Raw genomic sequence first — 17,426 nt, forward strand, 5'->3', positions numbered from 1 at the left:
TTTAGATCTAAAAGGTTTATTTCTTCAAAATTTTAGGTGTCAGTTACATCTGCTATGACGTGAGAATTCCAATACGCAAAGAAATGAAAGACGTCCGAAGGGGAAAAAAAGGTCTCCGTATTGGCTTCACTAGAAACCATTCTGACTAAATAACACAACAACTCCAGACATTCAGGTCATCTGACATCATACCAAAGCACAGGTCAAAGGTCAATCCCTCAATGACATGACCTTGCTGTGAGGTCAAACACGGCAAGCCAAAGAAAAATTGTACAATGGACCTGTTCTGGTTAAAACGGTAAGATAAGCTGTAGGTCAATCACAACATGCAGATTTAACAGAATTTAAAATTCAACATCGTCAGAAAAAGTCCTAGGAAGCCGAGGGATGCACATATATTATAAACAGAGACCGAAGTCTTCCCGTCTGGTCTAGTGTTATAAAGCTGTGTTAGTTTACGAACTTGTTATAAAGTTTTTACCTTTGGCAATTGAATAATAGTGAAATGACAGATGACCAACCTTAGTCTCGTACTATAATTTTCTGTGTATCCCCATAATAAAAATCTCATGACCAAAGAGAAGTGGTCTTCATGATAAAAGATGTCTACACACTCAGGGCTATCCAAACGGAGATCTCCTACTAACGACACAGAAAACCAACAAAAAAAATTCCTACTTTCTTGTACAGAAATCTGATCAATTCACTCCCAAACTCCCTTTCAGGCAAGATGACTATTTGCAAAAAAACATTCAATTAAAAATATTAACAGGAAAAAAAAAACAAAACAAAACAAAAAAAAATTTCCTGATTTTTCTATCGAATTTAATGAAAAAAACGTATTGCTTGGTTATATATGTATATATATTATTATGCCTAAATATTGGTACGGAGTTATGGGCCTTGTTATACATTAAGAGGTACCATATTTTGGAATGTAGCTCGTCCACTTTGTGTTGCGTATAATTTATATATGCCTAGGTTTCTATATTGTATAGAACTGAGGATATGAGCAAAGATGAATAGTAATATAAAAACATCGACAATTCACAACATCAGCATCTTTTTTATACACAAAGTAATGCCAACATCCACAGAAGCATTCCTTTAAATCATCTCATGTACATCGACACATAACTTTCGACATCCATGGGAAAAATCCAAAGTGAATCTCTCCACAGATACTTGCTGCAAAAATATCCCAAAAGGAGCATGTCAGTACAATCTCAACCAAAAAAATACTTGACAAATATAAATCTGGAAAATAGATCACGGTAAATGCAATTACAACGATTTCTAAGAAATCAGTAAACCTATCATACCACAGCCCCATCTGATTAAACAAAAACTTGCATTGACAAGCATCAACGTGGTTCTTCACGGAACACATTCAGCAAGATTCTAGGGTGAAGTGGGGATAACAGTTTTTTTAAACATATTTCATTTCTCTGTCAACTACAAATTTACAAAGTTCCTTTCTATTTTTTCTATCGGCTAGATAATCAGAGGAGTCAAAGCTACATAAACAAAGAAAATGCAGAAATTCATCAAAGGGTTGAGTATCAAACCTTACATTATCAAAGCTGTGTCACAAGGGGAGACAACTCCGATATCGTAACATACACAACTAAAAGAAGACATGCTCCAGATTGTTCCCTTTTAAAAATATTCCCGCTGTCCTGCTAGACACTATTCCAGTTGTACTACAACCTTAAAGACCTGAAGTTCATAAAAACACAAACTAGAAATATATCTTAAAATGGTAGTAAAATCTTTGAAATAAAAGCGAAGGACAGCTTTGGCTTATGAATCAATATTATTACAATCAGATCTTATTTTTTTTTCATCTCTAGATTAATCCTCTGAACACACATTCCAAATTGTATTTACGATGTTATTTTGATTCAATCTGATGTATATATATATATACTATTGCATCATATTCCCAGATATTCAGACCTTTTGCTACTATAAATGCAAAAATTTTAAACTACAAACACTGGAAACATGGGAAATTACTATGATTTTTACTACTAGATGGAAAAATGATTATATTGTGTCCACTTCTTGAAAAATAAAGTTTAATAAAATGTACAAAAAATGTTGGATGTGTTGTGTAAAATGAGTCGGAGTAGAAGTAATAAAAACAAATTCTAAAATCATATGGTTTCACTGACTGCATACTGTCCCCCAGTGAAGGGGACTGCACACTCATACAAAAACACCTACACAACAGTACAACGGGCACATACATATCTCCTAAGTCAAATACAAGCCTTGGAATATCATTGGCCAATTTCCGTAGTTATTTCATACTGAACCAAATCAAACAGAATCTGTCTTCTTTATTACTGACATCCTGTGATATTACGTCATTATGATAATATTAATGTACAAAGATAGTTACATCACTTGATAAATCTATCTTTTTTCTTCTTGTGACATAGTAATACAAAATCTGTCACAAAGAGTCCTTGCTAACAGTGATCACATGGTTAATGATCCTGATATATTTACAAACAGTCCACATAAGTTGGTGTCGCCGATACCAGACCGAATCTATACATCATATTAACACATATCGATGAATTGAAAATTCAGTTTTATAACAATAAGAATCTAAGTTTGTCAATTTGTTAATAGTAGGTCTCCCGTTCCACAAAACCTCCCGGCGAACGACGGAGGATGGTTTTTCTACATTCATCATAAATAAAGATGGCCAAACTGAACGGCATTGCAGGAAACCACCATGTCCACCTGGAAAAAGGAGATACATGTATATCAGAAAACACTAATGCAAGCTGTTGTGTCAAATACAAAAATCCAACAACACGATGATTTAAAAAGATCAACATTACGATATCTACGAATAAAGAATTGATGCTAGGTGACTCATATGCCAACTAGTGAGTAAACCAGTTAGAGTTGTTCTCCATGACTATGTACTGCCAATCTTATTTCTTTCGTGGAAAAATACCTAGAAAACCTCGAAAAGTTTAATCATTATAACGCATCTGATTCAGCAACATCTACAGCAAAAATGGAACACATTGAGAAAAAAGACAAATTTAAACTAAAGAAAATGAAGAGAACTAAGTGATCAAAAATACATACCGTAGGTTTTGCATACGAAGACCTTGATCAAGACCCGGGCAATATGTAAGGAATGCAGCAAGTGCTGTCTCGAAGAACAGACCAAACGTGAGATGGTGATTTCTGAAAGAAATAAACAGATTTAGCAAAAAGTTTTCAAACAATACATAAGACAATTCTAGATGTATTTCATATTATTTTTTTCAATGTTCACATCTTAACTGATTTTTAATGGGTTACATTTCCTATTTCTCGATGGACTAAAATGATTACATTCTTTATCAAACAGAATTTGCATTTCATAATATGAAACTTTGATAGGTATACATCCTGATTTCTGTAATGACATGACATTCAAGGTATGGTAACCGAACCTTGATGTTGGAAGATTTTAGATTCTTGAAATTCATGGATTTGGTGGGGGTGAGAGTTGTACCCTAATAAGCAGGAAATGGGGTACATTGAGAATATTCCATCATTCTAAATACAGAAAGACTTCTTTTTTGACAGTAATCTAACCCAGATGATGTTAAATGATGAGATTTGATGATCAGGAAGTATGATCAGAAATTATTTCATCCCCCATCAAAAATAGAGAAAGATTTCTTATTTAACAGATAATGGTAAATGGCGAGGTTTTATAATCAGAACTTACTTCATTCCTTGTTGGAATAGAGAAAGTCTCCTAGTCTTACAGATGATCAGATCGGCCCACTGTACGACGACAATGGACACGAAGAAAGAGGTATGACAGGTGTATTCCAGCGTCTTCCTCTGGTCATAAGTCTAAAAGAAACAAGAAGTTAACGAAGTTTTAACTTATTTCACAGACATAGAAACATTCAATATCTAAAACTTCAGTTGCTCTCTGCGTTATGGAAACTAGTATGGTTTCACTTATACAAGCACTGCGTAATTACATCTCAAGGATTTGTTACTAAGAATCAAGTTTTTATTGATTGCAATAGTTGTTTAACTCAGATAAATTATCAGTGTTTTGATTCTAGATTCTTTATGTGATACTTTTGGTTCAAATAGTGTGGATTCTGAAATGAATACATTCAGAAGAAAGATCCAATATAGAAATTTTTTTCACAGGACAGAAAGAATATTTGCTGTCTTACCCATTCCTGTCCATAGGAATCCTGAAGATCATTGACAGCCATGGCGTCCCACTGTTCACGGATACCAAGAAGTCTGCTCATCCAGAATCCATTCTCACCCATGATGACAAAGTAGACGAAGAATCCAGCAGAGGCCTGGATCATACCAATCTGTCCGTAGGCCATACTGATCAACCTACACAGGGGAAGACAATAAAAAAAATAAAAAAATTACTAAATTAAATGCTGTACAGTGAGGTTATCCAAAATATTTTATCAACCTAGATATGAGAGATTTAAATGAATTTAATAAGTTATCACATTAGATTGAATGACATATCTTTTATTGTATTTGGACAAAATGTACATTAGGAGTGGATTACCAATAAATTGATAAGAGTTGCAATGATTAGGAAATATTGATTCTCTTGATAAAATGTACCTTTCGTTGACAAGTTTATCCTTAATGGGATCACGAGGCTGTCTCTTCATGATGTCACTTTCTGGTCCTTCATAGGCAAGGGAGATGGCCGGTACCATGTCAGTACCCAAATCAATACACAGGATGGTGATGGTTCCAAGGGGCAGGGGGATGTCGAGGAGAATGAAGAACAAGAATGGACTGATCTCGGGGATGTTAGATGTCAGTGTATAGGCAATGGACTTCTTCAGATTATCAAAGATAAGACGTCCTGAAATGTAAAGTTCACTGATGAGAATAACATTCAATATTATTTAGTACAATGATCAATATCACTCTTTCTTTGTGTGAATTGCATTTTTTTCGTTAATTTCATAAATTTAACTCAATACAAATTCAGACGTTTTCCTTTTTCAATTTTATAATACCAAATACAAAACATTTTCCCCCTTTCTTTAACTAACTTAATACATAGAAGATTCATTCCTTTAATGTATAATTTCTATATAACAACATGAAGGTCAGCACGGAGTATCAGAAACTATAAAACCAAAATGATAAATACCTTCTTCTACTCCTGTTACAATAGAGGCAAAGTTGTCATCCAGCAATATCATGTCGGCAGCTTGTTTGCTGACATCACTTCCGGCAATACCCATAGCAACACCTATAAAATAAACACAAGCAATGATACATCACAGCATTCTATAGTTAAGTAAATCACAAATGAAAATTGTCTTTTTTTCTCACTCAACACATTTTTGACAGATATTGATTTCTAAACAACACTTGCCAATGTCAGCCTTTTTGAGAGCAGGAGAATCGTTGACTCCATCACCAGTGACGGCCACAATCTGTCCTTGTCTCTGACAACCTTCCACAATGATGAGTTTCTGTTGTGGGGAAGTTCTGGCAAACACAATCTCAGGATGGTCTCGGAGGATTTCGTCGATCTGTGCTGGGGTCATGTCTCTGAGGTCAGCACCGTGGATGACAGCAGCACGAGCATCTCTTGGGTCAACATCTTCCACCTTGATTCCACGTTCATTAGCAATGTCTTCTACGGTCTTGCTGCCATCGGAGATGATACCAACACCCTTAGCAATAGCCTTAGCTGTGATAGGATGATCACCAGTCACCATGATAACCTGAAAGATTATAAAGGGGGACCAATTAAAAAACTTAAGAATTGGTAGAGTTATGAAGAATTTTAGAAGATACTTGATTTCTAGAGAAGACAAAAGCTGTTCAAATTGAAAATTTCAGTGTAAGCTTTCCTACATAAATAATTTGAGAGTGAAAACCATTGAGACAGTGGCTACCTAACATCAGATTACAAGTTATGAAAAGGAAGAAATCATTTTTCACAGCACCATGAAGTAAACCAAAACTCATCCAGAGAGTAATGCAATTTATTTAATCAATATTTGGTTCAACATATCCAATAGATGTATGTGCTGGGCTGATGATGGAGATAATCCACACTTTATTAGCAATTTTTATCAGAATTTGTTATCATATTCTCTGTGAAGTTTATTTTAAAATAGACATAGTAAAATTTGATGAACAATATCTAATATCACCTATCTGTATCTTCTATGTTTACACTTGATCATTGAAACATTTTCTAAAACAAAATAGACAATACATCACAGATCATACCTTGATTCCAGCACTCCTGCATTTTCCTACAGCATCTGGTACAGCGGCCCTTGGAGGATCTATCATAGACATCAGTCCAACAAATCGCAGTCCACTAAGAGGGAAGTTCTCCTCCTCGCTGTCAAAGGGATATCCTGGCTGGTATTGGTCAGAAGGAAGGAAGTAGTCACAGAAACCTGGAAAAGATAACAATTTCCTTTTTTTCTGTTTCGCAAACAATTGTGTGTGTTCAATATTTTGTGAAATCTTTGTCGGATTGAAGAGTGCACCAAATTACGAGAAATCTTCAAGTCTTTTATACTTGTATTCACATCAATAGAATTGATAGTTACAGAATCCAGAAATTTATTGATAGAAAAACATATTGAAAAAAGAACTAAACCTACGTAAATGTTGCCACACATTGTGATATGCTGTGGTTTCTGTCGCTATGTACATAAACTATCTAGATAATATTTTACTAAATTACTTTAAATTTCTATTGTTTTGCCGTAATATGGTATAATCTTGGCCCAATTCTCAGCCTGTAAATTCTAATACATTGTAAACTTAAGCCTTACCAAGCACACGCTCTCCAAGACCTCCCAACTCCATGTATGCAGCATTAAAGGCAGTCCTGAAGTTGTCATCCAATGCAATATCCTTGCCATTAAACAAAACAGTTGAACACCTGTCCAGAATCCTCTCAGGAGCTCCCTTCATCACCAACAAGTAGCGGGGATCGTCTGGGATCTCGGTCTCATGGACTGACACCTAAAGAAGAATGTCAAATTGTGAAAATATAAGTTTAAACATGAATGTTAAAATGGTAGAGAAAAATCTTGTAATTCCATGTAACTTCACTAGAATTGAATATTCTTTGTTACAAATAACCTTTCTATTTTTCATTCTTCAAAAGGATTCATTTTCAAACAGTTGGTCATTAGTTTAAATAAAAGGTTTTGATGCTGGGATTGTAAGAAGCGGATTTGGATATAAAAGGTATTTGACAATATTATGTTACGTAACTTTGGGTCCAAAGTGTCAACACATCCACACTTACCTGGTATTTGTTGGAGGAGTTGAATGGAATTTCACAGATCTTCTTGTTCCTGTGACGGAAGCCTGTTACATCTCCAATGGACAGTTCTACACACTTGAGCAGGGCAGACTCAGAAGCATCACCGTTACATTCCCTGTAACATTCAAATCACAATAATTATATTGATTTATCAAAATTAAAATAGGTGAGGAAAAAAACCCCACCAACTATGAATTCCCCTCCAAAACTTACATTTTAATTAATAATTGATCACAGATTAGGTTTGCATAGAGAATGTAAATATTAAACACACCTCAATGAGTGCTCTAGTGCAAAATATTAAAGAATTTTTTGCATAGATGAACCTCTTTCAATTGAATAGTTTTGCCTATTTGTTTAGATGCTTGTCTTGTAAATATCTTGCTTTACCTACCTCTTCAGAACAGGTACATTTTCTTGGCCAGACTTGAATTCAGCTCGGTTACACAACATAGCAATGCGTGCCAGTGACATCCAAGTCTCATCTCCAGAGCCATAGGTTGCATCTAAAATTATCAATAGTTCACATTCAAGTACAAAAGAAAAAGAAAAAAGCTTTGTCATAATATTATTTGCTATACATCACCAGTGTAATTCATTATAAATGTTATTTTTTAAAACTCTTTCCAAAATAAAAAACATGGATAGACACTTCAGATCATTTATACATGAAAAGATAGTTTAGACATGTTTTGGGAGGTTTCAATTAGAAAAATATTTAAAATTTTACAGGACTGTTGATATCTATACAAAAATCATGAGCATTTGAACAATTCACACGTTCCTCATTGATTATCAATCTACATACTGCTCTTTGGAAATAAAGTTCAATTTAAACAAATTAAATCTACTTCCAAAGGTCTCCAAAAAAAATGCTTTAAAAAATAATCTTAATTTTGTTTAAAACAGGAAATTTCAGGGATTTAAGCTAGGGCTGTCATAAAATACCCTTATAACCATTTTCAGGTAAGATTTCAGGTTGGAAAACATGTTTTGAATTCTGAGACCATATTAAGTTTTAGCTGAGAATAAGGAACAATGCATACAAAAGAGGATCAAAGTCATGACAAACTTATTCACTGACACCAAATACATTTAGGTTGAGAGTTTCATAATTATGACAGCCCTCATTTGGCAACCATCAGACAGATGGCATCAGACAATAAACCACGCGAAATCTTTATGTAAATAGTATATAGTATAACAGTATAATACTGTGCCATACATTATAAATATCTATGTATTTATACTCATGTATTGTGTGCATACTTAAGTACTGTTGTTTTAGCAGGTGCTCTTTAGAAGACTCCAATTGGATCAAATAATAGTTACTTTTCAAAGAGAATTTTTCATGATTTTTCTCAAAATATTGTGAATTAAAATAAAAAAAACAATGTCATATGCAATGTCAGATAATAGGTGTTGAATCTTTTTCAATTAAAAAATGCCAGAAACATTTTCTGTATCTCAAAAATTATAGAACTTTCAAAGTTTCTGAAGTCTGAAATTAGCTTGCAAAAATCCTTGCTTATACAACAGTGCTAGAATCACAAACAAAATCAAGTCCAAGGATTGGTGTAGTGCTTCAATGTATGTTACTTAATTAACACTAGTGTAACATTGCTACCCAAATTGTATCTTATCTGTTCTGTGCTCTGGGACACAAGAAAATTGATACTATGTTGTATATAAGAGCAGGGATCAATTTTAAGTCATTCTAATTATCTGTTTCCCAGTCTACCTATCTCTTTATATTAAAAGCAGACTTTCCATAAAATTGGAAATTAATACAAGTAAATTTGTCTGCAAACTTTACTTAATACTTTTTTTATTCTGCACAAGAAAATTTTCTTCCCAATCTTAAAGAAGCGTTGATTAATCCCTGCTGTAAGAAACACACCATGCATTCAAAACAAACATATCTTATTTAGTTATGTGTGTGGTGCAATCTGCAGCATACTAGTGATACTATTGTGGGTTACCAGCTTTATTCCGGAGAGTTGTCTCTAACGATTACAAAATATACAAAGTCTTAATGCATGCGTGTACAAAGAGTCTCAACATCAAGAAGATTGCCATTTTCACGATCTATAACTCAGTGATCATAACCAATATCCATTATCAATATCAGATAGGAACCATTTTCCATGTTCATAATCAATATCTGCGAGATCATGATTATTATCAATTATCAGAATTTGATATGCTGACCTTGAAAAAGATACCTTCATGTGTATTCCCATTATCATAAATAAATATACCAAAATTTATATTTCTGAATTTCTCATTTAAGTTCTGAATTTTCCTATTTGCTGACAAATGAACACTACCACCTGTTAAACATTGATGAAAATTGTTTTAGTCTGCTAGGTGTAAATTGGAGTAAATAAAACATTCTTAATTCTGTAATAGAACTACTAATACAAAAGTATCAAACTAGATATCTTGTCTTAAAGAAGAATGCTTCAAATGTAACAAGAAATCACATACTTGACTGGTCATCGCTGGTATCTGCTTCTACAATGTGACCATCAAACCACATGTGAGCAACTGTCATTCTGTTCTGGGTGAGTGTACCAGTCTTGTCAGAGCAGATTGTAGAAGTGGATCCAAGCGTCTCGACAGCCTCAAGATTCTTCACAAGACAGTTCTTGGAGGCCATACGTTTGGCAGTCAGGGTCAAACATACCTGGACAAAAAAAGTAACACAGTACAGGACTTTTTTCTGATAACTTCTTTAAGAGTCACAGAGTCATGTGTCTAATTCTTTAATGATGTTAATCCGGTTTTTTTTCAAAATTATGTCAAAACCTTTCTTTTGAAAATGAGAAAAACAGCCCTTCATTGTGGATGTTGATTTAATTTGTCTGAAAGTGACAAAGTTATGAAACATAATAAGACCAGTCTGTCATAAATTTTACATTTCAAGGACTGTTTAAGATCTAGAAGTAATCTAGAAAATGATGGAGAAGTGTGACCATGTCTAGTAGAGAAAACATATTTAGCACTTAGCAATGCTTGAAGTGAAACACTTACTGTGACAGTAGCCAGCAGACCTTCGGGTACATTAGCCACAATGATACCAATGAGGAAGATAACAGCATCCAGCCAGAAGTATCCCAGGATGAAAGCGATGATAAAGAAGGTAACACCAAGGAACACAGCCACTCCAGTGATGATATGGATAAAATGGGCAATCTCTTTAGCAATGGGAGTCTCTCCGACCTCGAGACCAGAAGCAAGGTTAGCAATACGTCCCATCACAGTCTTATCTCCAGTCTTCACAACAATACCACGGCATGTACCTATCAAAATAGATATTTAAACTTGTCACCAATGATCAAACCACAGTAGGCATATGTCTGTTCAGGAAATCAGTAATTGCACCATATGACTAAAACATACTTGTTATTATAGTCTAGTCGGACCTACATTCTATTGAAACTCAATAAAATATATGTACCCTAAAAATTAATAATAGTCACGTTATATCTGCTTATCTGCTAATCCATAATCAGACGAAGGATAACAGCCCATTAATAAGTACTTTTTGACTTAGAAATTAAACTCACCTTCAACAGCGTTGGTAGAGAAGAAAGCAAGATTTCTGGTTTCCAGAGGGTTTTCATTAGTGAAGTCAGGTGAGCGAGAACATGGCTCAGATTCTCCAGTAAGTGAAGAGTTATCAACCTTAAAAAATAATTTAATCAGTATAATTGATAGAAGACCCTGTAATTAACCATGAACATGTGTGGGGATTAGGGTGTGGCAGTAAAAAGGACCATTTCTCCAAACATTTTGAATCGGATAAGCATGCATACACAACAATATTCCCGAAACTTTCATCTTACACCTGTACAGAGGAAGGCAGATTCCATTTATTCTTTCTGCTATTTGCAATGGTGATACAGAAAGACTTTACACCTGTTCACATATTTAGCAGAAGGCAGACATTTGTAATACCTGATGTTGGTTTGGTATGTATGACCAAAGCCCCCAACAGACACTCGGTGGACTCTACAGATCTTTTAATGACTACACCCAATTTTAAACCAGATTAATGAAATTGTGTTTCTGACAAACAAAATAATTAATAATAAGATACATGTATGTTACTTAAATTATATTTGAAAAAAAAAATACCTTAAATCCCTGTGCGGTCATTAAACGGATATCTGCAGGAACTCGATCTCCAAATTTCACATCAATAATGTCGCCAACAACAAGGTTTTCAGCTTTCAAATCAATTTTCACTCCACCACGTGTCACCAGGGCAAACTGAAATTTAGAGACAGTTCAAGTTTGAGAAAATAATTCTTGCGAAATAAATTAACAAATTAAAAACCAATAACAGTATAATTTCATGTTTACCGCGAGAACCTGTTTGGAAAGTAATCCTGACATCAACCCATCATCATTTTTAATGACAGAGAAATTTCAGTTGAACCTGTTTTTCTATTCTAACTTTCAGTCTGATGCGTTCACGATGGGTTATTTGTCTATCACCAGATTTCATGTTGTAACACACTATAATACCATCTAGGATATTTTTTTACAACAAATTTTCCTGTGTTGCCCTTTTTGGTCTTGATGTTATATAGACACTATAACATTAAACACTATAATTATTTCACAAAATTTATTTTGACATGAAAACAGTAACATAACTTATTCTTGTTATGTAACTATTCTCAGTTTTTACCAGAAATGGAATGTAGAATTGGGATCATCTTGAAACCTACAATATTTCTTAACATACAGCTCGCAAAGGTGAAACACATGATATGATCAGTACCTGAGGAACCATGCTTTTGAACGAATCCATAATCTTGGAACTCTTGGCTTCTTGGTAATATGAGAAACATCCTGTAACTACCACAACAGCGGTCAACACAACTCCAAGGTACAACTGAAAGAGAGATTTACCGTGATACAATACACATTACACAGCAGTGCAATACAAAGCCAAAGATTCATTTATACTGCAATACAATTCCAAGTATACTGGTGTACTTACGTTATCACCAGGGGGGTCATCATACTGACTGGCTTGGATGGAATAGGCAATGAAACAAAGGATGGCTCCAATCCACAAAAGCATGGAAAAACCACCAAACAATTGTTTACAGAACTTAACCCATTCTGGTGTAGTGGGAGGTGGAGTCAGCTCATTAGGACCATCTCTTGCCAGAATCATGGCAGCTCGCTCAGCTGACAAACCCTTTGAAAAAGAAACACCACATAACAGTACCGTATTAAAATCAATGTATAATATATATCAATATTGATTTTCCAAATCTACTTACAAACCAACTAAATAAAGTAAAGTATACCAAAATTCTTCACTTCATCTACACATGTATATTAATTCAGTTTTTCTTCTGAAATACTATTTTTAATACAGAGCTTCAAATTTCAATACTTCATCAATATTATTATTGTTTTTTAAGCCTTACATTGTTTGGATCAGTGCCAAGTCTGTCATACAGTTCTTCAATAGGGATCTTGTGTTCGTCCATCTCAAGCTCCTGCTTGAGCTCATCCAAGTTCTCCTTCTTCTTCTTCTTCTTGTTTTTCTTGACATCTTCGCCACCTGGTGTGATAGCTACTCGGTAGCTATCAGCCCGAGGCTGTAATCAGAAATGATAAACAATTTATTTCATGCTCAGCGTCTCTGATTCAGTTTTCCTTAAACTATCAATGATCATCTTAATATGTCACATTAGTAAGAAAGATGTAATTGTACACCAATACACAAAACCGAAATCAGTTTTACTACTGGGGAGTACACAGGGTTTTCCATAATTTTGTTAGTAATAGGCTGTGTAGTGAAAGTAGGAGGCTGGCCTGCCGTGTACGTGTAGTCATGTACGGAACATTATTACGGAACTGGATTGGTGTAGGCGGCCAAATGATAAAAGTAGCCAGTCAAATTGGCCGGCAACCGGCTCTTATGGAAAACCCTGAGTACACCATTGGTTTCTGTATATCTTTGTCAACACCCATCTAACAAGAACAATTTACCTTGCCTTAAGTTGGACTGAGGGGAGGAGACAATTTGCAATTTGTATTGGGGACTGGGGTTAGAGGACAATCTAAGTTGAGTTGAACTTATGGAACACTGGTTTGACCTGGACCTGAAATAATCTGAATTGAAAAGGGGCTCTGAACTGGGTACTGATGGGAAAGGGAGATGGAATTAAAAAACTACTACATGTACATGCCATCATTTATAACTACCTCAAATGACCAAGATTTTTTTTTATCATTTTATCCATCAAACAAACATTTACAAAGGCATGGAATTCATAAACATGAAATCAAAAGTTTGGTATTAATAGTCTCTAATGAGAATTCCCCCATCATTATTTAAAGGAATTTGGTCTGGCTTGGCCTAGTGTATATAGCTAAATTGCATCCCTGACCTACACAAATATGGTCCTCGTGTCAGCTTTACTATTAACATAATGATAAATTGTTAACATGTAGTTGTTAAACTTCATTAAAAAGCCTATTTTATGTCACATGACTTGTATTTTTTTTTTAGATTACACAATAACTTGTGTGTACTACCTAAATAATGCAAGTTACTCTCAGATGAGTCTGAGGCGGAGTATAAACCAACATCGATTAGCTGATCAAAGGCAAAGTCAGACAAAAAAGTATGTATATTCATCTAAAATTAATAAAATTCACTATCCGTTAAGAAAACACCCTCTCCCAATTGCAATTCTAAGTGAAAGGTGAGCCGGTGTTACCAGACCTTCAAGACTTGTAATTTGGTCCAATGTTTAAAGAAACTGGAACTTGTGCTTTTGGTTAACATTTATCGGGTCAGACATTTAAATAATGTATAAATAGTAGATTTTCAACCGATACGCATTAAGTAAAATCACTGTGCCGGTAAAAAAAATAGATGTCATAAATACGAAAAGTCGGCTTAGCTAACGAAGACAACTTCACGCTCTGATAGCGAAGCTATCGGCATTTTCCCAAGCTTTCCTGGCGACCTCTAATTTTGACCTCTGTATCATAGTACTAGGAATGCTATGTTCACATAGCCAAACGTACGAACTAAATAGAGATTTATTGTAATGTGCTTCAATTTCAATTTCAGCATCAAGACACAAAAGATTAATAATAATGAATTAACCTTTAAAAATAGACGAACACAGATTCACATGCGGAAAAACCCTTACCGGCTGACCGATGAATATTCATGAGGTTATATTACACTGTCGGTCTTATCAATTATATTCTTCATAACGATCTTCCATCAAATCAAAAATTTGTCAGATATCTAGATAAGTAACATCCAACAATATTATAACTCGGATCTAGATCTAGAAATATTTTAACAGCGGCACATAGATTTTTTTCCAGCGACATAGAAGGCATTGCCGTATATCACCCATGTCGTTTAGAAGTCTCAGAAACATGGAAAAACAATGTTTACTTGACAAATAAAAGACAAGCTTATAACACAAATTATTGATTGAAACATGATTTCAAAACTGAGGTGAATATCACTTCAGATATTGATGCATATTTCCAAAATTCTAGGAAACATACCTGTTGTGAAGCTTTCACCTTGGACGACGCCATCTCTCTCCTGTCGGTCACAGAAAGGGGGCTCTGTAGTCGACCAATGAAATGTATTCTTATAAATTACGTCACTCTGAAATGAAGAATGCGTTATTCATTAACATATATGCTCGTTTAAAATTAAAAAGATATATATTGATCTGAGCTGCCTTTCATAAACAGTTTAAATACGAAATAATATATATTTTTTATCGACTAAAATATAAGTACTTCTTCGTATTTCGCAATTTAAGTCACGTGATCTAAAAATGGCGACGACCTCAAGGCACCGCCCAACCGCATAACACTGAATGTCACCTTGTATTTATAATCATAAGATAAATGAGTGACTAGGTTGCGAAGTGCAATTAATGCATCCGAGACAATGTACGATTAGCCCAAGGCATATGAAATTTGCATACGCACGGATCATAACTGAGTGATAAGTTTAACAAACAGACCGAATTACACGAATGATAAGATATGTTGGAATGGATAGAAAAATATGTGAATGATCTTAAACGTGTTTATCTATTCTAAACTCATTTGCTTACATCTACTTACAGCTGTTGGTGCTCGCAGTTCTGTATTGTAATATAGCTTTTGAAATACTCTGTATGTTTATAACCCTTACTATTTAGCAATCAACTTGGATTTCGCAAGTATACAATTTTCATCAGAATACGCAGCAAGCAGTATTTCGTAATCGACTTCTCAGTGTTTAGACCTATAACGTTTTCACATGCTCAATGCTTTATTGTTACTCTTACAGGCATATTGTCTCTAACCTTTCTGTAATTAATCAACCACGTTAGTCTAGGGAATATCTAGGGAATTATTAAAATCTGTATACAGTGTAGACTAAATGCTGAGACGTAACTATTATATTGAATAAAGAGAAATTGCCATGTATATAGTAGATTATTTACCATAAAGGAAAATTAAACTCTGTCGTCTTATATGCAAATTAAGGACAGAAATTAACGCAATGTGGGTTATGATTTCTATATCGAATCGAACTTGTATTACTAAGTGAATGTTGTGGGACTCTATAAAACACTTGGTTATTTTGTCTATACTTACGGATGTGGCCCGCTGTGGCTGTGGCACATAGCCCCAATAAATATTCAGCTGTTTTATTTTTGACCTTGCTATTCATATTCGACAACGACTGGTATATTTTATTCCGTCCGTATCAACCCCAGGGCATGTCAGAGATGTCGAGCGGTACAGCCCCTAGGCGACAGGCACATTGCACCGCTCGTCACCTACAGGCAAAATTGCAACTGATAGTTGGCGCTTTGGGGATTCATTATCTTTTGAAACCGGTTTTCCTTACTTAGTTGTGTTGTATGAGTGGCTTTGTTTATTTTTTTGTTTACTGTAGAGTGTGCCTGTGGTATTTCCCTTTGTTGTTTGTCTACTTATAATTGTTTTTTTTTCCGACTCGTTTAACATTTTGTTAATTCATAGTAAAAAAAAAATGACATTTATATTTCCTTACAATTTTTGGTGTTTCATGATATACGGGCTTACTGCAACACAGACAGTGAGGCAGTGTATCGTGCATTGTGTTGAGTGCTTTAGAGGAGTTGTAAATTACAGGCGAATGAATGAAAATCAATTGTGACGAGCAAAGCGGTGTGCCAGCATATATTTTTATACCTACGAGAAGGTCATTATCAAGGTAACACGCGGTTGTTAAATTTCTCCTTGGACCTCGATGTTCGTTTCCTAGCTGTTATATTAACCGTAGGTAACATAGTGTCCTCACAGTTTAGGCCCCTTCGCCGAGATAAGTTATGATAATTTCTTTTCTACAGGTAGTTCACAATGCATGTTTCACACGGGATGATAATATTAAGTAGTGTTACCATATTTAACAGTCCGGAAATAACGAGAACACAGGGGCATGAGGACCGCACGACATACTGTTATACGAGCTCATCCTTCAGAAAATATTACTAGACACTACATGGAACTCGGTAAAGCTACCCGCGGTCCTTTATTGATTAATTCTGTCAAATCTGTGTAATAAGTCTATCAAAAGATGTAAAAAAAAGTTGTATTACATTGTATAACGATGTTCATTTTAATACACGACATTACTTAGTGGTCCAAACCATGGACGTTTAAAGACAGGTAGTTGAATATGGTCTTTACTAAAGGTGAATTTTACTATTCAAAGGAAGCAAAGATCTTTGGACAGCCTCGTGTTGACGACGGCCGAACTTGTGACTTTGGGCATAAATACGTGGTGCCTTCCGCATGATATTCATTGAGGTAACTATCGGCAATTACCTTGACTGTAGCTTAAAGTAAGTCGCAGGGTTATGTCGACAGGAATTAATTAAAAATCAGCTGGTTTACTCACATTATATATTAAAAAATGAACTGATCGTGTTTTCGAATATTCCTCGGTTAGAAAGTCGTGATCTTTAAAGCTAGAAAAGTCCTTATTCATGTGTTTATCCGTTATAACTTTAGTCCTCCGTGTTAAAGG

At 34.8% G+C, this 17,426-nt stretch overlaps 1 protein-coding gene across 1 annotated transcript; it reads right to left on the reverse strand.

Moving 5' to 3' along the window:
* On the reverse strand, positions 1-14,962 carry LOC132552917 (sodium/potassium-transporting ATPase subunit alpha-like). The gene is made up of 19 exons (XM_060217118.1): positions 14,912-14,962; positions 12,796-12,969; positions 12,357-12,560; positions 12,135-12,248; positions 11,483-11,617; positions 10,912-11,029; positions 10,376-10,644; positions 9,830-10,028; positions 7,734-7,845; positions 7,322-7,454; positions 6,840-7,032; positions 6,280-6,455; positions 5,411-5,765; positions 5,183-5,284; positions 4,639-4,888; positions 4,218-4,392; positions 3,749-3,879; positions 3,115-3,216; positions 1-2,757 (listed from the first exon to the last, which is right to left on the reverse strand). The coding sequence occupies exons 1-19, from the start codon at positions 14,942-14,944 to the stop codon at positions 2,637-2,639; spliced, it is 3,096 nt and encodes a 1,031-aa protein (XP_060073101.1). The 5' UTR covers positions 14,945-14,962; the 3' UTR covers positions 1-2,636.
* Positions 14,963-17,426: the final 2,464 nt, after the last annotated feature.

This window comes from Ylistrum balloti, unplaced genomic scaffold, assembly GCF_031769215.1.
Source record: "Ylistrum balloti isolate Yb309-2 unplaced genomic scaffold, AGI_CSIRO_Ybal_v1 Utg370288, whole genome shotgun sequence".
Taxonomy (NCBI): domain Eukaryota; kingdom Metazoa; phylum Mollusca; class Bivalvia; order Pectinida; family Pectinidae; genus Ylistrum; species Ylistrum balloti.